The sequence below is a fragment of the Melanerpes formicivorus genome, unplaced genomic scaffold (assembly GCF_026170545.1).
Source record: "Melanerpes formicivorus ecotype bairdi unplaced genomic scaffold, bMelFor1.0.p_v2 SCAF_10, whole genome shotgun sequence".
Lineage (NCBI taxonomy): Eukaryota > Metazoa > Chordata > Aves > Piciformes > Picidae > Melanerpes > Melanerpes formicivorus.
Window position 1 is genome coordinate 21,653,752 of NW_027142362.1, and position 21,567 is coordinate 21,675,318.

Here is a 21,567-nt window from a genome sequence, read left to right on the forward strand (position 1 = left end):
GCCCCTCAGTTTAGGAAGGACATCGAAACACTTGAAGGTGTCCAGAGAAGGGCAATAAGGCTGGGGAGGGGTCTGGAGCACAGTCCTGTGAGGAGAGGCTGAGGGAGCTGGGGTTGCTTAGCCTGGAGAAGAGGAGGCTCAGGGGAGACCTTCTTGCTCTCTCCAACTCCCTGCAGGGAGGTTGCAGCCAGGAGGGGTTGGTCTCTTCTCCCAGGCAGGCAGAATCACCTCTCTGGCTCTGCTGGCAATGCTGCTTTGGATGCAGCCCAGGCTGTGCTTTGCCTTCTGTGCTGCAAGCTCACACTGCCTGCTCCCATCCAGCTTCTCCCCCACCAGCACCCCCAAGTCCTTTTCCTCAAGGCTGCATTCCATCACCTCCTCCCCAGGTCTGTACTGACAGTGAGGATTGTTCCAGCCCAGGAGCAGGACCCTGCACTTGCTCTTGTTGAACCTCATGAGGTTCCCCTGGGCACCACCTCTCTCTCCAGCTTGTCCAGGTCCCTCTGGGTGCCATCCTGTCCCTCTGGTGTATAGACAGCAGCCTTGGTGTCATCTGCACCCTTATTTATGGTGCCTCAATCTCACTGTCTACAGCACTGATAACAATAGGAAACAGCACAGGTCCCAGTAGAGACCCCTGAGGGACGCCAAATCAATGGCAACGAGGTCCTCTCTCCATGGAGATTAACTCATCACTGAGCCTCTTCCACCAGCTCCTCACCCTGCTGTCCCAGACCTATCTCCAGTCCCAAGGCCGGGTCCCAGGTGGGGACAAGAGCAGCTCTCAGCCCCGTTTGGTGTCAGGACAGTGCCTGCAGAAGCCACGGGGAGAGAAGGTGCACAGGGCCACAGCGATGCAGACCATTGTGAGGGGCGTCATGGTGAGGGGCATCAGGGTGAAGCAGGCTGGGCTGAGGGTGGTCCAGCAGGGAGGAAAGCAAAGGTGAGGATGGCTGTGGCAAGGGTGACCTTGCTGAGGAAGGTCATTGCAAGGCAGACATGGGGAGGAAGGCCATGATGAGGGTGAGGATGGCAGCGGTGGGGTAAGCTGTGGTGGGGAAGACCATGGAGACAAAGGCCATGGTGAGGAGAGCCAGGGTGAGGGTGAAGGAGCAGAGTGAGGCAGAACAGGGTGAGGGGAGCCAGGGTGAGGGTGAAGGAGCAGAGTGAGGCAGAACAGGGTGAGGGGAGCCAGGGTGAGGGTGAAGGAGAAGAGTGAGGCAGAACAGGGTGAGGGGAGCCAGGGTGAGGGTGAAGGAGAAGAGTGAGGTAGGGTCATGGTGAGGAAGGCCACAGGGAGGCAGGCTATAGGGAGGAAGATCATGCTGAGGATGAGAAGATGGCCACAGTGAGGAAGGTGGAGCTGAGGGTGAGGATGGACACAGTGAGGAAGGTCAAGAAGGGCAAGGCAAGGGTGAGGATGGCCCTGGTGAGTGAGGAAGGTCAGGGTGAGGATGAGGGTGGCCATGGTGATGAAGGTCAAGGAGCAGAAGGGCATGGCGAGGGTGAGGATGGCCCTGGTGAGTGAGGAAGGTCAGGGTGAGGATGAGGGTGGCCATGGTGATGAAGGTCAAGGAGCAGAAGGGCATGGCAAGGGTGAGGATGGTGAAGGTGAGTGAGGAAGGTCACAGTGAGGATGAGGGTGGCTACAGCAATGAAGGTCAGGGAGCAGAAGGGCATGGCGAGGGTGAGGATGGTGAGGGTGAGTGAGAAAGGCCGCGGGGGGGGGAGGCCGCCCCGGGGCTGCGAGGCCGTGCCGCAGCCGCCGTGCCCGCCCCGCGGCGCCCCGATGCGGGCTGTGGCTGTGACTGTGGCTGTGGCTGTGGCTGTGGCTGTGGCTGTGGCGGCGGCCCCGGCGCGGCGGGAGGTAAGAGCGGCCTGCAGGGGGCAGCGGCGGGCCCGGGCGGCGGGAGGTAAGAGCGGCCCGCAGGGGGCAGCGGCGGGCCCGGGCGGCGCGGCGGGAGGTAAGAGCGGCCTGCAGGGGGCAGCGGCGGGTCCGGGCGGCGGGTCCGGGCGGCGGGAGGTAAGAGCGGCCTGCAGGGGGCAGCGGCGGCCCCGGCGCGGCGGGAGGTAAGAGCGGCCTGCAGGGGGCAGCGGCGGGCCCGGGCGGCGGGAGGTAAGAGCGGCCTGCAGGGGGCAGCGGCGGCCCCGGCGCGGCGGGAGGTAAGAGCGGCCCGCAGGGGGCAGCGGCGGGCCCGGGCGGCGGGAGGTAAGAGCGGCCTGCAGGGGGCAGCGGCGGGCCCGGGCGGCGCGGCGGGCCGGGGCGGGCGGGGCCGGAAGCGGAAGGGCAGCCGGAGCCGTTGCGGCGGCGCTGCTGGGCCGGTGGGGCCGGGCCGGGCCGCAGCCGCCGAGCGCGGCCGGAGGGGAGCGGAGGGGAGGTGAGTAGGCAGCGCGGCCGCGCAGCGCGGCCCTGCGGGGCCTGCGGAGGGGTTCGCGGGGCGGGGGCGGGGGTCAGGCCGGGCCCGGGCCCGCGGCGCCCCGGGGCTGTTGGCGGCGCCCTCGGTGCGGTGCCCGCGGCCTGCAGCGCTCCGCAGCCCGGGTGCCCCCCAGCCAAACGGGGCGCCGCGGGCCCTGTGCCGGTTGGCTTGCGGCCGGGTGGGTAGCAGGGGGCAGCGGGGACGTGAGCGGTAAGGTCCCGGCAAAGCCCCGGGGCTCCGCACGGCGCCTCCCGGCCTGCGCTCCGCCCCGAGCCCGCAGCCTCGGGGACACCAGGTCGGGCCCCGGTGCCCTCGGTGGGCTGGTGCCAGGCCAAGGGGTGAGTGTGTGAAGAGCCAGGCGTGGTTAGAGCTGGCTGCAAGCCTCCTGTCCCCCCAGATGCATCACTGTAAGAGGTACCGGTCCCCGGAGCAGGAGAACTACCTGGGGCACAGGTGGAAGAGGAAGAGGTCTCGAAGCAGAGACTACTATGAGGGGAGGCTGCGATACCCGCCCCGCAGGGATCTGGCCAGGAGGTCACGATCCAGAAGGTGAGAGCAGGTTTTGGGCAGGGGTTGGGCAGGGGCAGAGGGGACAGGCAGCTCACAGACCCTCCTCCTCCTCCTCCTCTCTGCTGGGCACCTTCCAGAGCCAGCGCTGCACGGTGGCAGCTTTCATGTGCTGGCTGAGGATCAGCTGTAAACCTGTAAATCCCAGGGATGGAAGGAAAGGGCTCGGGGGGGGGGGGGGGGTGTGTGTGCTTTCCCTTACATGTTGCTGCATCTGGCCACATGTTCTCCCCAAAGCCATGTCTTGGCTATCAGAGAGGGGTAACAGCCTGCCCTGGAATCATCTTTCCCAGTTCTGATGCTGTGAAGGGCTTCCAAGCCTTTCCCTTCCTGACAGCAGGACAAGAGGCAGCAGCCTCAAGGTGCTTGAGGGGAGGTTTAGGTTGGAGATGAGGAACAATTCCTTCACTGCAAGAGCGGCCAGGGACTGGAACAGGCTGCCCGAGAGGGCGGCGGAGTCGCCGTCCCCGGAGGTGTTCAGGCTTGTGGCCGTGGCACTTTGGGACGTGGTGTAATGGCCATGGTGATGTTGGGCTGATGGTTGGACTGGGTGACCTTAGAGGTCTTTTCCAGCCTCAGTGGTTCTGTTCTGTGAGCCTCTCTGAGAGTATCCCAGAGCAGATTTTGAGCGAGCGGCGCTTTGCCCTCACCTGCGCCGCCAGCGAGGGTCCCAGCGGCGCTCGCTGATCTTTCCTGCTTCAGCACTGGATTTTACCTTTGATCCTCTCTTTGTTCAGCGTTCCCACAGGGACAATGAGGTGCTGGAAGCAGGGTGGATGAGGCCCTTTGGTGAGAGGAGTGGCAGTGAGGGTTCTGGAACAGAGGCAGTGGGCACCTGCTGACACATCGCCGCCGTGTGTGCGGCCGAAATAGACTGCTTTGGTCCTTGCTGCTCCCCAGGACCAAGGCTGGTGCAGTTGAGCAGGTTGAGCAGGGCAGGTGCAGCCAGAAGGGAGCTGAGGTCATCATTCCTGAAGTGTTCTGCAGATGAATTTCTCTTCCCAGCCTGGCTGTTGTTTACTTGGAGCATTGTGAAATAACAGCTGACGCACGCAGTAGGCCTTCCCCTTCCTTCGCCTGGTGGAGCACCTAGGATGGAGCTGGCTGAAGGGGAGCCTACAAGAAGGCTGGGGAGGGACTTTTTACAAGGGCTTGTAGTGATAGGACCACAGAATCACAGAATGGGTTGGGTTGGAAGGGACCTCCAAAGGGCATCCAGTCCAACCCCCCCTGCAGTCAGCAGGGACATCCCCAACTCGATCAGGCTGCTCAGAGCCCTCTCCAGCCTCACCTTGAATATCTCCAGGGATGATGCCTCAACCACCTCCCTGGGCAACCTGTTCCAGTGTTCCAGCAGCCTCCTGGTGCAGAGCTTGTTCCTCACATCCAATCTAAATCTGCTCTGCTCTAGTTTGAAGCCATTGCTCCGAGTCCTGTCCCTGGAGGCCTTTGCAAACAGTCTCTCACCATCCTTCCTGTAGCCCCCAGGTACTGGCAGGCTGCTATTAGGTCTCCCTGGAGCCTCCTCTTCTCCAGGCTGAGCATCTCCAGCTCCCTCAGCCTGTCTTCCTAGCAGAGGTGCTCCAACCCCCTGATCATTTTCATGGCTCTCCTCTGGACCCTCTCCATCAGGATGAGAGGGACTAGATTGAAGCTGGAAGAAGAGAGATTAGGAAGAAGCCCTTTGCTGTGAGGGTGGGGAGACACTGGAACAGGCTGCCCAGGGAGGTTATGGATGCGCCCTCCAAGGAAGAGTTCAGGGCCAGGCTGGATGAGGCCTTGATCAGTCTGGTCTAGTGCAAGCTGCCCCTGCCCCTGGCAGGGGGGTTGGAGCTGGGTGATCTTTAAGGTCCCTTCCAACCCAAACCATTCTGTGATTTCCCAGGTGGAAGTCTTCTTGCCCCTTGGTTCTCAGCCTCTGGGCCTCTCAGAGGTCTGCTGGCCTCCTCTGTGTTTTAGATGTTCATTTCTGAATCCTCCACACCTTACAGGTAGGCAGAGGTGCCCCAGAGGTGTGGCTGGAGCTGAGGCTGGGTGTCAGAACAGGACTGTGGGTTGGGTTTTTTGTGTGCTTTGGCTAGTTCAGCAGCGACCTGGAGCTGCTGCTTTCTTGGCAGGCAGCTTGAAATTGCCTTCTTGGTCTAAAATGAGATCAAAGATATCTGGAAAGCCAGCAGCAAATCTCCCTGCTGAGTGCTTGGATCTTCTACCTAAACCACAGCTTCTCACTTGCTGACCTGTGAAGCAAGGCAGTGGAAGATGCTTAATCAGAGCAGCTGCACCACAGCTGGGCTGGCAATGGCAGTGGTGCTTTGGGGGCAGAATCAGGGCACTGCTCAGTGGCACCATTTTTGCTGTCTTCTGTAAGAGAGGCACCACAGCAGTGGTGCTAGGGAAGCACAGGGACCTGCAGAGCAGGTCAGGGTGCCTGAAACTCTTGTGTGCAGTAAATACAGCCAGGAGCTTTGTGTGAGGCCTTATGGCCCTTCCCAGTGCAGAGATGAGCTTGCTTGAGCATTTCCCTCACACACTTGCAGCCCTCATTGCTGCTGGAGCTGCAGCTGTACTCTCAAGGGAGGTGGTGGAAGCCTCCTGCCTGGAGGTGTTTGCAGCCAGGCTGTCTGTGGCTGTGAGCAACCTGCTGTAGTGTGAGGTGTGCCTGCCCCTGGCAGGGGGGTTGGAACTGGCTGAGCCTTGAGGTCCCTTCCAATCCTAACAGTTCTATGATTCTGTGTGAGGAACAAGCTCTGAGGATGTTAAGAACAAGCTCTTTACCATGAGGGTGGTGGAACAGGTTGCCCAGAGATGTGATTGGGACCCTGGAGATACTCAAGGTGAGGCTGGACAGGGCTCTGGGCAGCCTGATCTAGTGGAGGATGTCCCTGCTGGCTGCAGGGGGTTTGGACTGGATGACTTTTGGAGGTCCCTTCCAACCCAGAGCATTCTGTGTGTGAAAGGGAAGGTGGAAGTGGTCACACAGCAGCCTGGCATCAGATTGGATGTTAGGAAGAAGCTCTTCTCCATGAGGGTGGTGAGACACTGGCACAGGTTGCCCAGGGAGGTGGTGGAAGCCTCATCCCTGGAGATGTTTGAGGCCAGAGATGAGCTTGCTTGAACACTTCCCTCACACACTTGCAGCCCTCATTGCTGCTGGAGGTGCAGCTGTACTGGAGAAGGAGGTGGTGGAAGCCTCCTGCCTGGAGGTCTTAAGACCAGGCTGGATGTGGCTGTGAGCAACCTGCTGTAGTGTGAGGTGTGCCTGCCCCTGGCAGGGGGGTTGGAACTGGCTGATCCCTGAGGTCCCTTCCAACCCTGACAATTCTATGATTCTACACTGTGGAGGCCACCTTTTGCTTCTGGCTTCAGCTAATGATCTGCTGGGCAGGTGTGCACCAAAGGCCTGGCCTCCAGGGGCCCCCAGTTCTCCCCTGGGATGATGTCTGCTGCTGGCTTCAAGTCTCATTTGCTGAAGACCTAATGAGCCATCTCCCCAGGTGCTCTAGGTTGGATATTAGAAGAAACATCTTCACTGGAAAGGTTACAAACACTGAAACAGGCTCCACAGGGAGAGGATTCAGTCCCCATCCCTGGAAGTGTTTCACAGAGGCAGAGATGTGGTGCTGAGGGACATGGCTTAGCACCAGGTTTGGTAGAGAATGGTTGGACTGGGTGATCTTGAAGGTCTTTTCCAACCTAAATGATGCAGTGATTCCAGGGGGAGGAGGAAGGGTGGCAGACAAACACTGGTGTGGAGCCTCCATGGCAGGAGGCTTCCAAGGCCTGCCTGGGTCTGTTCCTGTGTGACCTGCCCTAGGTGATCCTGCTCTGGCAGGGGGGGTTGGACTCAGTGATCTTCAGAGGTCCCTTTCAGCCCCTGTGATTCTGTGTGGTGGTGGAGGTGGCTCAGGTGAGGTGGGCATCCCAGGTGGAGCTCCAAGTGGGTTGTTTCCTGCTGGCATCAGGAAAGGTGGGAGGGCCACACTGTTCTCTCTTGCAAACCTTCTGTGAGAGGTGGTCAGTGTTTGAGCCACAGCAGAGGGGTGGTTGGAAGCTAGGGTGTTGCCCTGCTGCCAGAGAGCAGGAGCACTTGGTTTCAGCAGGACTCTTGCCCTTCTGTGCTTTTCCAAGCTGCCCAAAAAAAGACATTGAGGTGCTGGAGTGCACCCAGAGGAGGGCAGTGGGGCTGGTGAGGAGTTTGGAGGGTGTCATAGGAGAAGCAGCTGAGGGAGCTGGGGTGGTTTAGCCTGGAGAAGAGGAGGCTGAGGGGAGATCTTACTGCTCTCTACAGCTCCCTGAAAGGAGCTAGGCTGGGGGCTGGTCTCCTCTCTGAAGTAACAAGTGACAGGGTGAGAAGAAATGATCTCAAGTAGTGCCAGGGGAGGTCTAGGTTGGATGCTAGGAAAAATTCCCTTACAGACTCACAGAACATTAGGGGTTGGAAGTGACCTTGAGGGATCATTCAGTCCAACCCCCCTGCCAGAGCAAGGTCACCTAGGGCAGGTCACACAGGAGCACATCCAAGTGGGGTTTGAATGTCTCCAGAGAGGGAGACTCCACAAGCTCTCTGGGCAGCCTGCTCCAGGCCTCTGTCAGCCTCACACTGACAGAGCTTTCCCTTCTGTTCCCATGGCACCTCCTCTGCTCCAGCTGGCACCCACTGCCCCTTGTCCTGTTGTTGGACATCTCTGGGCAGAGCCTGGCTCCATCCTCCCAGCACTGGCCTGCACATCTTTATCAATAGCATTGAGGGCACCCCTCAGGCTCCTCTGCTCCAGGCTAAGGAACCACAGAGCAGTTAAGGCTGGAAAAGACCTTTATGATCAAGCCCAACCCTAACCAACCTGCCAGGACTACTAAGCTATATCCTGAAGTGCCATGGCCACACACTTCTTGAACACCTCCAGGGATGGGGACTCCACCACCTCCCTGAGCAGCCTGTTCCAATCCCTGACCACTCTTGCAGCCAAGACATTTTTCCTAATCTCCAACCTAAACCTGCCCTGGTGCAGCTTGAGGCCATTTCCTCTTGTCCTATTGGTTAGTTACCTGGGAGAAGAGACCAGCACCAGCCTCACTCCAGCCTCCTTTCAAGTGGCTGTGGGGAGCAATAGGATCTTCCCTCAGTCTTCTCTTCTCCAGGCTCAGCTAGAGACCCACCTGCCTCAGCCTTTCTTCAACAGGGAGATGTTCCACTCCCTTCATCACCTTTGTGGCTCTGCACTGGACTCTTTGAGCAGCTCCCTGCTTTCTCAGAGGAGGGTCATGAAAATGATCAAGGGGTTGGAGCACTTCTGCTATGAAGACAGGCTGAGGGAGCTGGGGGTGTTCAGCCTGGAGAAGAGGAAGCTCCAGGGAGACCTAATAACAGACTGCCAGTACCTGAAGGGGGCTACAAGAAGGATGGAGAGAGACTGCTAGCAAAGCCTGCAGGGACAGAACCCGGAGCAATGGCTTCAAACCAGAGCAGATTGAGATGGGATGGGAGGAACAAGTTGTGCACCAGGAGGGTGGTGGAACACTGGCACAGGTTGCCCAGGGAGCTGGCTGAGGCCCCATCCCTGGAGATATTCAAGGTGAGGCTGGACAGGGCTGTGGGCAGCCTGATCTAGTTGAGGCTGACTGCAGGGGGGTTGGACTGGATGCCCTTTGGAGGTCCCTTCCAACCCACCCCAACCCATTCTGTGGTTCTATGACATCTCTGAGGGGGGAGACTTGCCAAGTCCTCTTCTATGATTCTATGACTCTGCTGCCAGAGTGGTCAGGCTTTGGCACGTGCTGCCCTGGGAGGTGGCAGAGTCACCAGCCTTGGGTGTGTTTGAAGGTGGTGTGGCTGTGGTGCTTGGGGGGCTGTAGCCAGGTGGGGGTTGGGCTCTTCTCCCAGGCAACCAGCACCAGAACAAGAGGACACAGTCTCAAGCTGTGCCAGGGGAGGTTCAGGCTGGATCTTAGGAGGAGATTCTTCACAGAGAGAGAGATTGCCCATTGGGCTGTGCTGCCCAGGGAGGTGGTGGAGTCTCCATCCCTGGAGGTGTTTGGGAAGAGCCTGGCTGGGGTGCTTGGTGCCATGGCTGAGTTGATTAGCTGGTGTTGGGTGCTAGGTTGGACTGGATGATCTCAGAGGTCTCTTCCAACCTGGTTAATTCTATTCTGTTCTATTCTAACCTTGCAGAGTAGGCTTCTGGGCTGGCCTTGGGTGCCCCTGAGGGTCTTTTCCCACCTGCCTGTTTCCGCATGGCTCTGTGAGCGCCCGTCCCGGGCAGAGCCGCGCTCCGGCGGCGCTCGGCTCGGACGCTTGGGCTCCTCCACCTTCCAGGCCTGTTCCCAAGCTTCCCCCTGGCTGCCAGGCCTGCTGAAGGGCGCTGTCGTTTGTGCTGCAGCCACGAGAGGATGCCTTACCACCGGAGGTACCGGCGGGACAGCGAGGCCTACCGCTGCGAGGAGCACAGCCCCTCCTTCGCCGAGGACTTTTACCCCAGCCGCCCGCGCCACTGGCGCCGCTCCCGGGGCAGGGAGCAGCACCGGCCCAGGAAGCACCAGCACTACTGCAGGAAACGCAGGAGCAGGTCTTGTAGCAGTGCCTCCTCGGTGAGTAGCAGCCAGCACGAGCTCAGGAGGGTTCAGGTTACTAACTCTTCTTGCCTTCCTTCCAGCTCTGAGGGCGCTGGGTGAGTAACCTCTGATCCCTTCTCGTGTCGTTGGTTTGCTTTCGTTCTGCCTTCGAGCCGGTGTGTGTGTGTTTGTGTCTCCACTGCCTTCCAGGATCTGGAGGGGGCTACAGGAAAAGCTGGGGAAGGGCTGTCAGGGAGTGATAGGAGTAGGGGCAATGGAACAAAACTAGAAGTGGGGAGGTTCAGATTGGATGTTAGGAAGAAGTTGTTCCCCAGGAGGGTGGTGAGAGACTGGCACAGGTTGCTCAGGGAGGTGGTGCAAGCCTCACCCCTGGCGGTTTTGAAAGCCAGAGACTTTGAGCAGGCTGCCCAGAGAGCTTGTGGAGTCTCCCTCTCTGGAGACATTCAAAGGCAGAGATTTTGAAAGCCACTCCCCTCACACACTTGCAGCCCTCATTGTTGCTGGAGGTGCAGCTATACTCTAGAAGGAGGTGGTGGAAGCCTCATCCCTGGAGGTCTTAAGGCCAGGCTGGATGTGGCTGTAAGCAACCTGCTGTAGTGTGAGGTGTCCCTGCCCATGGCAGGGGGGTTGGAAGTGGCTGATCCCTGAGGTCCCTTCCAAGGCTACCAGTTCTGTGATTCCATGAATGGTCTCAAAAGCTTGTCTCTTGTGAAGTGGAAAGTGTTTGGAGTTACTGGGTTTTGCCTGGTTCAACCCCTTCTAGCTTTAATACGTGAGGGAACTAAGCTGGGGATCAGGGAGAGCTTCAAATGGCACCCATGTGACAGGCTGAGGAGAGCCAGCTTTGGCCACAGGCCAGCCTGGCTGCTGGGGATTGTGTCCTGGTGGGGTTTGAACGTGGCCAGGGCTTGGCTTCTGCAGAGAGCTGCTTCTTGGCAGGGCTTGGTGTGCAGTGCTCCTGCAGAGGCACCTCCAGTGGGTTCTGTTCCCAGCCTGGCTCTCCACTGGGCTTGTAAACCCCTGCCCCACCCTAGTTAGAGGCTTTCACCTCCTGGGGATGTGCACTTGTGCTCTCTGCCTCCTTCCACACAAGCATCCCTAGACTTCAGCTTCTCTGAAGACATCCCCCTGGTGTTCTTCCCCCCCTGAAGCACACAGCATTCCTTCCAGGGAGTATTGAGCACTGGGTGAGGAGGCTGGGCCTGAGACTTGGGAATACCCTGGGAGCATGGTGAGGTATCAGCCCTGTGCCTCCCTGCTCCTCTCCTGGCAGGAACCTTTCCATCCTTCACACCTTTGTTGTTTTTCAATGCCACTACAGCTAAGTGAGCAGGCTCTGCTCTCTGCAGCTGGAGCAGACACCTGCATGGCCCAGGAGTTTCTGAGGGGCTGCTGCTTTCCTCCTTCAATTGCTTTCCAGCTGGAGTGTGACTTCTAGCCAGAGCCAGGGGTTGTGGTGGGGTTTGTGTGTGTGAGTGATGGCAGCAACCTGCAGCTTTGGGCTGGTGTCACCTCAACTCCTTTTGGAAGCCTCACAGCTCTCCTAGCTCTCTCTGCCTCCTCCTCCACTGGCCTTTTGGGGTTTTAGTTGTAGCTGATGATTTTGGACTAGCTGGGAGTGGGGGTGAAGCTTGTTAGAAGCTCAGGCATGGAGAGGTAGAAGCTTTGCATGATTTTCTTTGGCTGTTGAGCTTGTTTGGTGGACCCTGGGGTCCTGTCAGGAATGCTGGGCTGGTTTTCCAGTGGAAGCTAGCAGAAGGGGAGGTGAATGTGGCCTCACACCTTCAGTGGAGTGAAATGGCCCCTGGGGGGAATTAACTGAACTGTCCTAAAGTTCTCCCGGGCTGAAAACTGCATCCTGAGGCCAATGTGCAACACCAGGTCTGTGTGGATGGATCTAGGGGCCAGGGTGGTCAGTGGGGCTGTCAGGAAGGGATGGGCTGGTTGGCAGCCAGGGCAGGACATGGCTCTGGGTAGCTGGAGGTCTGTTAGCTGAGGCATGACCAGGAGCCCAGGTGCTCCTCTGGCTCCTGCTGGAGAGCATGTCCTAACTGCCAGCTTTGTGTAGCCTTCATCAGCTTGGCCAGTGGAGAAAAGTTCTGGCAAAGCCCTCCTCTGGCAGAAGGCTGTGGGAGGACCTTCTGGTGGCCTTTCAGAACTTGAAGGGGGCCTGAAAGAGGATGGGGATAGACTTTTTCTCAGGGCCTGCTGTGAGAGGACAAGGGCTGATGCTTTGAACTAAAGGAGGGAGATTCAGCCTACATTAAGGAAGACTTTTTTACACTGAGGGTGGTGAGCCCCTGGCCCAGGCTGCCCAGGGAGGTGGTAGATGCTCCAGCCCTTTAAGCATTGCAGGTCAGGTTGTCTGGGGCTCTGTGCAGCCTGCTCCAGCTGCAGATCTCCCTGCTGGCTGTGAGGGGCTCGGACTTGATGACCTTTAGAGGTCCCTTCCACACCTGAAAGCATTCTGTGACCCTGTCCCCCGGTGCCGCTCCTCTGTGGGGAGCGGCGGTGCCAAAGCCCCCCCGAGCCCTCGAGCTTCCCCCCTGGAGAAGGCAGGGGACACCTTCCTAGCTGAGAGGCATCAGCCAAGGAGGTTGTTTGTTTGGGTTCTGTTTTCTTTTGTTTTGGCTTTTGTTGGGGTTTTTTTGCTTGGTTTGTTTGGTTGTTTTTTTTTTCCTTTACACACCTGTAGCTGTTGATTACTTTTCTGTTTTGAAGTTAGTTTGTGTCTTTGACGTGTCCCTTGCAATATCCCTATCGTTATATATGCTGTGTGCCTTATGAAATGCTGGGATCTGGAAAACCCAATCAACCACCAACCAATCAACTACCTACCAACCACCAACCAACCACCAATGGACCACCAACGACCTATCAACCACCAACCAACCACCAATGGACCACCAACGACCTATCAACCACCAACCAACCACCAATGGACCACCAACGACCTATCAACTACCAACCAACCACCAATGGACCACCAACCATCAACTACCAACCAATCAACTACCAACCACCTATCAACTACCAACCACCAATGAACCACCAACCAATCCACTACCAACTACCTATCAACTACCAACCAACCACCAATGAACCATCAACTACCAACCAATCAACTACCAACTACCTATCAACTACCAACCAACCACCAATGAACCACCAACCAATCAACTACCAACCTACTACCAATGAACCAACAACCAATCAACTACCAACCTCCCATCAACAACCAATCAACTACCAACCTACCACCACCAATGAACCAACAACCAATCAACTACCAACCTCCCATCAACAACCAATCAACTACCAACCTACCAACTAACCACCAACCACCAATGAACCAACAACCTACCACCAACCAACCGACTCCCACCCGCCCATCGACCCGCGCACCTCCCGCCGCGGCTGGCCGCCCGGCGCTGCGTTGCCGGTGGCCTGGGTGGTGTCTGTGGCCCGGGGGGGGCGCCGTGCAGCGGAGCCAGCAGAGCAGTAAGCGCAGCAGGAGCGTGGAAGATGACAAAGAAGGTCACCTGGTGTGCAGGATCGGCGATTGGCTCCAAGAGCGATGTACAGCCACCTTTCGTAAACCTTTTCCTCTCTCCTCTCTCTCCTGCTCTCCTCTTCTCTCCATCTCTTCCTCCTTCTCTCCTTTCTGTTTCCCCACTCTCTCCTAGCCCAGAGCTCTCTCCTCTTGCCCTGGAGAGGTCTCTGCTGGTGTTTTACTGCTTAACAAGAAAGGGACTGAGCAGTAGAACTGCCTGAGGCAGACGGTAGATGCTTTGAGCTGTAACGAGAGTAGCAGGCAGAGGCGACTCAGTGTTTGTTTGGTTTCATTTTGGGGCTTTGCTTTTGGGGGTGTTTGGTTTTTTTTTTGTTTGTTGGTTGGTTTTTGGTTTGTTTTGTTGGGGTTTGGTTGTTTTTTTTGGCTTTGATGGTTTTCTTGCTGTGAAGTTGCAGGCCCCTGCTCAGCTCTGCCTGAGCCCCTGGACCTCACAGCCTGCTCCTGTTTTCTCTCCTAGACGAGATCGTCGGCAGCCTCGGAGAAGGCACGTTTGGCAAAGTGGTGGAGTGCGTGGACCATGCCAGGTGAGTAGCTGCCCCTGCCCACAGCCCCTGCCTGCTCCTTCCAGCTCTCTGCTCTGCCCTCCCCTGCACACTGCCCTGCAGTGCAGTATCACTAAGGTTGGAAGAGACCTCAAAGATCACCGAGTCCAACCTGTCACCGCAGACCTCATGACTAAACCATGGCACCAAGTGCCACATCCAGTCCCCTCTTGAACACCTCCAGGGATGGGGACTCCACCACCTCCCTGGGCAGCACATCCCAATGGCTAACAGCTCTCTCAGTGAAGAACTTTCTCCTCACCTCCAGCCTAAACTTCCCCTGGCACAGCCTGAGACTGTGTCCTCTTGTTCTGGTGGTGGTTGCTAGACAGAAGAGACCAACCCCCTCCTGGCTACAACCTCCCTGCAGGGAGTTGTAGAGAGCAATGAGATCTCCCCTGAGCCTCCTCTTCTCCAGGCTAAGCAACCCCAGCTCCCCCAGCCTCTCCTCACAGGGCTGTGCTCAAGGCCTCTCCCCAGCCTTGTTGCCCTTCTCTGGACACCTTCAAGTGTCTCAATGTCCTTCCTGAACTGAGGGGCCCAGAACTGGACACAGGGCTCAAGGTGTGGCCTCAGCAGTGCTGAGCACAGGGCACAATGACTTCCCTGCTCCTGCTGGCCACACTCTTCCTGATGCAGGCCAGGATGCCCTTGGCCTCCTTGGCCCCCTGGGCACACTGCTGGCTCATGTTCAGGGGGCTGTCAGTCAGCACCCCCAGCTCCCTCTCTGTTTGGCAGCTCTCCAGCTCGCGCCCCTGCGCGCTGCCCTCCCCTGCTGCAGCCAGCCCAGGCCCTCACAAGTGCACAGGACTAATGGTACCAGTCTTGCCTGGAGCAAACCATCAGCACCTTCCACTTGTCACTGAGGAGGGCAGGTTGAGACTGGAGATGAGGAAGAATTTCTTTCCAGGGAGGGTGATGAGACACTGGCACAGGCTGCCCAGGGAGGCTGTGCCTGTCCTCTTCTTGGAGGTGTTCAGAGCCAGGCCGGATGAGGCCTTGAGCAACCTGGGCTGCTGGGAGGTGTCCCTGCCCGTGGCAGAGGGGTTGGAACTGGCTGAACTTTAAGGTCCCTTCCAACCCAAACCATTCTGTAAAAGCTGTGGAGAAGTTCCACTTGCACAGCAGGTGGGAAGGGGCCTGCTTCACACCTCAGCCTTCTCAGGCTGTCCTGTTAGGGGAAGCGGGAAGGGTTTGGAGTCCCATGGCTGAGGGCTCCTGCAGCAAGCTCCAGCTGGGGAAGTGACCTCATGATCTGCCTGGGTCCTTCTCAGTTCTCTGTTTAACCTCTCCAGGGATTACATTTGACCCCTGCCTCTTTCTGACCTTTTGTCTGGCTCTGAGCCCTGAGGTCAGCTTGCTTGAGGAGTGGCTGGTGTCTCCTGCCTCCTCAGAAACCTCTGGAGGTGGCTGCTGGAGGCACAGAGCCCTGGGAGACTGCAGTGCTGGCAGAGCTGCCTGCTGCTGTCTGCAGTCTGAACTGGCAGGAGCCTTCCCCTCCCAGTTAGCTACTGGTCAAGCATCAGAAATCTCTGGCAGAAGGGAAGCCAGGGAAGGACAAAGCCTTTGTAGAGATGAAAATGTGACTGGAGTGACTGGGATGTGCCCTCTCCCTGTGGGCTGAGGATGGCTGGGAGGGGGCTGCTTGTGACCCCAGCCTTTTCTGCTCTCCTCCCTCCCAGGGGCAAATCTCAGGTGGCTCTGAAAATCATAAAGAATGTTGGGAAGTACAGAGAAGCAGCCAGGCTGGAAATCAATGTCCTGAAAAAAATCAAAGAGAAGGACAAGGACAACAAATTGTAAGTGACTCCAGGGTGGGCAGACAGTGGTCTGGGCTTGGGTGACAGCCAGAGAAATGTGGGGCTGGGTACTGGAATACCTGCTCCTTGCTGTCTCCTTCCTCTGGTTTTTGGAAGAGAGGCAGAGAAGTAGCTCTGCTTTGGGCCTCTCGCTCCAGGGAGGACATTAAGGTGCTGGGGTGGGTCCAGAGAAGGGTAACAAAGCTGGGGAAGGGGCTGGAAAACAGGGCTGGGGAGGAGCAGCTGAGGGAACTGGGGGTGTGCAGTCTGGAGGAAAAGAGGCTGAGAGGAGACCTCATTGCTCTCCACAGCTCCCTGAAAGGTTGGGGCCAGGTAGGGGTTGGTCTCTTCGCCCTAGGAGCAAGTGACAGGACAAGAGGAAACAGCCTCAAGTTGCACCAGGGGAGGGTTAGGTTGGACATGAGAAGAAACCTTTTCCCTGGAAGGGTTCTCAAGCACTGGCACAGGCTGCCCAGGGAGGTGGTTGAAGCCCCAGCCCTGGAGGTGTTTCCAGGGGGCAGAGCTGTGGTGCTGAGCTTCAGCAGCAGCCTTGGCAGTTAGAGAATGGTTGGACTCCAGGACCTTAAAGGTCTGCTCCAGCCCAAAGGATTCCAGTGGTGATATGAACAGATCAACTGCCCTGCCAGGTCACAGCAAGGCAAGGTCAGCCAGAAGTTCTCTAACAGCCTCTTGCTGCCCTGTCCCACTTGAACTGGAGCTGTGCCCCAAAGGGGTTGGACAGAGCTGGGGAGGAGCTGTGTCCGTGGTGTACACCGAGGGATTCTTCTGCCTCTGAGTCCCCTGCTGGGGAGCTTTGGCTCACCAACCCCTTCTGAGGTAGCCAGGCCCAGGCAGAGTGACTGCATGCAGGTTCATCCTGGTGTCTTCCTCTCTGCCCAGCTTGTGTGTCCTGATGTCAGACTGGTTCAACTTCCACGGCCACATGTGCATCGCCTTCGAGCTCCTGGGCAAGAACACCTTTGAGTTCCTGAAGGAGAACAACTTCCAGCCCTACCCTCTGCCCCAGATCAGGCACATGGCCTACCAGCTCTGCCATGCCTTGAGGTGTAAGTCAGCCCTGCTGCCTGCCTGCCTGCCTGCCTGCTGGGGAGGGAGCTTGCTGCTTGCATGGGCAGAGCTGTCTGGGTGCTTCACTCTGTGGTCCTTAGGTGTTTCCCCTCTTCCCCCCCAAGCATTAGGGGGCTGCAAGTTTGCCCCCCCCAGCATTAACTTTTGCCAGCCCAGCCCAGCTGGAAGGAAATGGAAGCTGTATTTGCTAGAGTGGAATGCAATGAATGTGTACAAAATACACAGGAGTTCCAATACTGAGAGGTATTTACAACTAACAAGGACCCCCTGGAGCTACTAGCCCCTCCTTTTCTGCCTGCCCCCCTGCCCAAAAGAAGGGAGAGAAGGAGCTGAGGGAGGTGGTGGAGTCACCATCCCTGGAGGTGTTTAGGAGGAGCCTGGGTGAGGCACTTGCTGCCATGGTTTAGTTGCTCAGATGGTGTTGGGTGAGAGGTTGGACTTGATGATCTCAAAGGTCATCTCCAACCTGGTTAATCCAATTCTACACCAATACCAAACCAATGCAGCCAAGGTCAAGCCAAAAGCCAGTTAGTCTCCCTCCAGAGCTGAGAAGCCAGAAGAGAAGAGAGAATTGGTTTGGTACAACCACTTTTAAGTTCCTTATCCCTCCAGGGGGATTGTTTAGGAGTCTCTTTATTTCCCTTTGTTTTTACCCCCAGTAGTGATTGATTCACATTTCTGCTGCTTTTCTGCTCAAGATCTGAGACATTTTAAAGGCATAGCCTGAAACTACCACACACCACACCCCCCACACCCCTTTCTCCAACTTGGTTGCCCAGGGAGGTGGTGGAAGCCTCGTCCCTGGAGGTGTTTGCAGCCAGGCTGGATGTGGCTGTGAGCAGCCTGCTGTGGTGTGAGGTGTCCCTGCCCATGGCAGGGGGGTTGGAGCTGGCTGAGCCTTGGGGTCCCTTCCAAGCCTGGCAGTTCTGTGACTCTCCTTGCCCCTCTCCATGCAGTTCTCCACGACAACCAACTGACCCACACCGACCTGAAGCCAGAGAACATCCTCTTTGTGAACTCAGACTTTGACACTCTCTACAACGAGAAGAAGGTGAGTCAGTGCCCCACAGCCTTTCCCCTGCCTGCACAAATGCCACCTGCCCCTCACAGGGCCTTGCCAGTCACAGAAACATCCAGCTTGGAACAGACAGGGCTCTGGGCATCCTGACCTAGTTGAGGCTGCCCCTGATGGCTGCAGAGGGGCTTGCACTGGATGACCTCTGGATGTCTCTTCCAACTCAAACCCAAGGCCAGCCCAGAACCCTTCTGTACAAGGCTCACCCCTAAACCATAGCCCCAAGCACCACATCCAAATGCCCTTCAAACACCTCCAGGCTTGGTGACTCCACCACCTCCCTGGGCAGCACCCTGACCACTCCTGCTGGGAAAAACTTCTTCCTAATACCAAACCTAAAGATTCTTTCAGCCTGAACCTCCCCAGTCGTAGCTTGAGGCCATTCCCTCTTGCTCTGTCACTAATGACCTGGGAGAAGAGACCAGCACCAGCCTCTCCACAGCCTCCTTTCAGGTAGTTGTAGAGAGCAAGTCTGGTTGGTGGGAAGAACCTGGAAGCTCAGCCTCTTCTTCATCCCATGACTGCCTCCAGTGGAGTGTGGGGTGCCTTCCCTTAGCGCTGCTCTGAGACGCAGAGAGCTCAGAGCTTTGCCCTCATCGTTCCTCCTCTTAGCAGCGTGGACCTGGCAGCTCTGGGTGGGGGTGGTCAGAGGGCTCCTCTCAAAGCCCAGCTTAATCCCAGAGCAGCTGCTGGAAGCCCCAAGGGCTCCTTGTTTGCTTGCAGAGCTGCGAGGAGAAGTCCATCCGGAACACGAGCATCCGCGTGGCGGACTTCGGCAGCGCCACCTTCGACCACGAGCACCACACCACCATCGTGGCCACCCGGCACTACCGGCCCCCAGAAGTCATCCTGGGTGAGTGCTGCTGGCCCCTGGGGGCCTGCCATAGCTGGAGGAGGCCCAGGGAGGCTGTAGGATGGTGCTGGCTGGAAGAAAAGCAGCTCAAGAGGGCTCCCAGTTCCTGGGGACGAGCTGTTGGGTGCATTGCTGCATCCCTGCCTCAGTGGCCTGAAGGTCCTGACTGGATGGAAGGTGCCCAGGGGTGGTGCAGAGGTTTGACATGGAGCTGGGGAAAGGCTGTGAGACTTGGGAGGTGCTCAGGTTAGCTCCAGGGGAACAAGGAGTCAGCATAAGCTGAAACAGAAGCCAGTCTGTTCCAAATGGTGTAGCAGGTCCAGAGGAGGCCATTGAAGTGGTCAAGGGGTTGGAGCACCTCAGCTACGAGGACAGGCTGGGGGAGTTGGGGGTGTTCAGCCTGGAGGAGAGGAGGCTCCAGGGAGACCTAATAACAACCTGCCAGTACTTGAAGGGGGCTACAAGAAGGCTGGAGAGAGACTCTTTGCAGTGGCCTGCAGGGACAGGACCAGGGGCAATGGCTTCAAACTAGAGCAGAGCAGATTGAGATTGGATGTGAGGAATAAGTTCTGCAGCAGGAGAGTGGTGGAACACTGCAGCAGGTTGTGCAGGGAGGTGGTTGAGGCTCCATCCCTGGAGATATTCAAGGTGAGGCTGGAGAGGGCTGTGGGGTAGCCTGATCTAGTTGAGGCTGCCCCTGCTGAGTGCAGGGGGGCTTGGCCTGGATGCCCTTTGGAGGTCCCTTCCAACCCAAATCACTGGAGGGAGACTTGCCAAGTCCTTGGCAGCGTGCACAGGCATCTCCTCAGTGTCTCTTGCTGCTGCCAAGGATTGAAGAAGCTGTTGTGGTGTGTGGAGAGCTCCAGGTGAAGCTGTTTGTCTTTGCAGAGCTGGGCTGGGCGCAGCCCTGCGACGTGTGGAGCACTGGCTGCATCCTCTTCGAGTACTACCGCGGCTTCACCCTCTTCCAGGTACAGCCCCCCAGGGGCTCCTCCCCAACCCTCCCTGCCTGCCCCACAGCACCCAGGGGAAGGGAAATGCAGAGCAGGCACTGGCAAGTTTGAAACTGGGGCACTGAGGTTGCCCAGGGAGGTGATGGAAGCCTCATCCCTGGAAGTGTTTGCAGCCAGGCTGGATGTGGCTGTGGTGTGAGCTGTCCCTGCCCATGGCAGGGGCTTGGAGCTGGCTGAGCCTTGGGGTCCCTTCCAGCCCTGACAATTCTGGGTTGGAATTCTGGGATTCTGTATTTCTCTGAAAACAAGCCCAGGAGAACTCATGGTTTGAGGATTTGTGCCTTGCTCTCCTGACAAAACTCAGATCACTTCTGGTTTCTTCCCCCTGCCTGTGAAGAGTAGAAACGTGAAGAGGGGAAGCAGAGGTGGCCAGGAGCTGCGTCAGCTTGGCTCTGCTTCTCCTGTGCCACGCAGGGACAGAGCTCTGGCTGCCAGCTCTCCCCAGCCCTGACTTCCTGCACCCTCCCCCTTCTGCTTTGCAGACCCATGAGAATCGGGAGCACCTTGTGATGATGGAGAAGATCCTTGGGCCCATTCCATCTCACATGATCCACAAAACTCGGTGAGAGCCTCCTCCTCAGCTCAGCCTGCTCACCTCGGGCCAGCGAGGCTGTGTCCTCACACTGGCTCTCACCTCAGTGGCAGATGTGCTGGAGGTACGTCCCCTGAGCAGCTCCCCTCAGCACCCCCTCTCCTTTGCAGGAAGCAGAAGTACTTCCACAATGGGAATCTGGTGTGGGATGAGAACACCTCTGATGGGAGATACGTCCAAGAGAACTGCAAGCCCCTGCGGGTAGGTGCTGCTGGGTGGCTGCTGGAGGCCTTGGCTGCCTGGGGAGGCTGAACCACGGTGCTGTCCCCTTCTCCAGACCTGTGGTATGGGGCTTGGGGCAGGGAGTTCTGCTTTTACCACCCCCCAACTCTCACCTGCAGTAACAGAGGTTGAACTGAAGCAGAACAGGCACTGGGGAGTTGGAGGGACTCTGTGCCCAGGCTGGGAGACAGCCAGTGCCTTGCTGGGGCTTGGGTCCCTGTCATAGATTCCTTGCAGCTGGAGAAGACCTTTAAGGTCATAGAGTCCAACCAGTCTCTAACTCTACCAAGGCTGCTGCTAAACCATGGCCCTCAGCACCACATCTCTGTGGCTCTGAAAGATCTCCAGGGGTGGAGCAGCCTGGGCAGCCTGTGCCAGAGCTTGAGAACCCTTTCAGGGAGAAGTTTCTTCTAAAGTGCAACTTAAGCCACCCCTGGTGCCACTTGAGGCCAATTCCTCTCATCCTGTCCCTTGTTCCTTGGGAGAAGAGACCCACCCCCACCTGGCTCCAGCCTCCTCGGGGAGCTGTGGAGAGCCAGCAGGTCTCCCCTCAGTGTCCTCCTCCCCAGCCCCTCAGCTGCTCCTCAGGCAACCTATTCCCTATGCTGTAGAGAGCAAGGAGGTCTTCCCTCACCCTCCTTTCCCCCAGGCTAAACACCCCCAGTTCCCTCAGCTGCTCCTCCCCAACTCTCCAGCCCCTTCCCCAGCTTTTTTGCCCTTCTCTGCCTGCAGCCCCTCCCTGCCCAGCTGGGAGCGGAGGGCCCAGGCTGCTCCCGGCCCTTGCAGGCAGTGTGGCAGCCTGCCGCAGCGCCCCCTCCCCCCCCGGCCTCCTTCCCTTTCAGACCTACATGCTGCACGACTCGCTGGAGCACGCCCAGCTCTTTGACCTGATGAGGAGGATGCTGGAGTTCGACCCCTGCCGCAGGATCACCTTCTCTGAAGCCCTGCTGCACCCCTTCTTCGCGGGGCTGTCTGCCGAGGAGCGGCTGCTGTGCGGGCGAGGAGCCAGCAGGGACCTCAGCAGATGACGGCCGGGGAGGGCGCGGGGGGGCCGGCCGGGGAGGGCGTGTACATAGCCGGGGGGCGACACAGGCTCCAGCCTCTGCCCCTGCTGGAGAGGGCAGAGGGGCTGGGGAGGAGGGGGTGGAAAAGGGAAGGAGAAACAAAAAGCCAAGAAAAGCTCCCTTGGAAAGCACAGATTTGTCTATTTATATGTTGTAAAGTTAAAATAAAAGTGTTTCTTATTGTTTGATA

General features: G+C 57.9%; 1 protein-coding gene across 1 annotated transcript; it reads left to right on the top strand.

The window, feature by feature from the left end:
* The first annotated feature begins 2,287 nt into the window (after window positions 1–2,287).
* On the top strand, window positions 2,288–21,567 carry CLK3 (CDC like kinase 3). The gene is made up of 13 exons (XM_068144224.1): window positions 2,288–2,378; window positions 2,815–2,966; window positions 9,362–9,569; window positions 13,040–13,133; window positions 13,586–13,652; window positions 15,353–15,469; window positions 16,370–16,536; window positions 17,515–17,609; window positions 18,357–18,486; window positions 19,375–19,457; window positions 19,982–20,061; window positions 20,202–20,292; window positions 21,156–21,567. Exons 2-13 carry the CDS (start codon window positions 2,815–2,817, stop codon window positions 21,339–21,341), a joined length of 1,470 nt encoding a protein of 489 aa, XP_068000325.1. The 5' UTR covers window positions 2,288–2,378; the 3' UTR covers window positions 21,342–21,567.

Coding starts and splice junctions, on each gene's coding strand:
- CLK3 (XM_068144224.1), top strand. CDS start 2,815: ATGCATCACTGTAAGAGGTACCGGTCCCCGGAGCAGGAGAACTACCTG. Junction 16,537..17,514: donor GCTCTGCCATGCCTTGAGGT/GTAAGTCAGCCC, acceptor CTCTCCATGCAG/TTCTCCACGACAACCAACTG. Junction 17,610..18,356: donor CTCTCTACAACGAGAAGAAG/GTGAGTCAGTGC, acceptor GTTTGCTTGCAG/AGCTGCGAGGAGAAGTCCAT.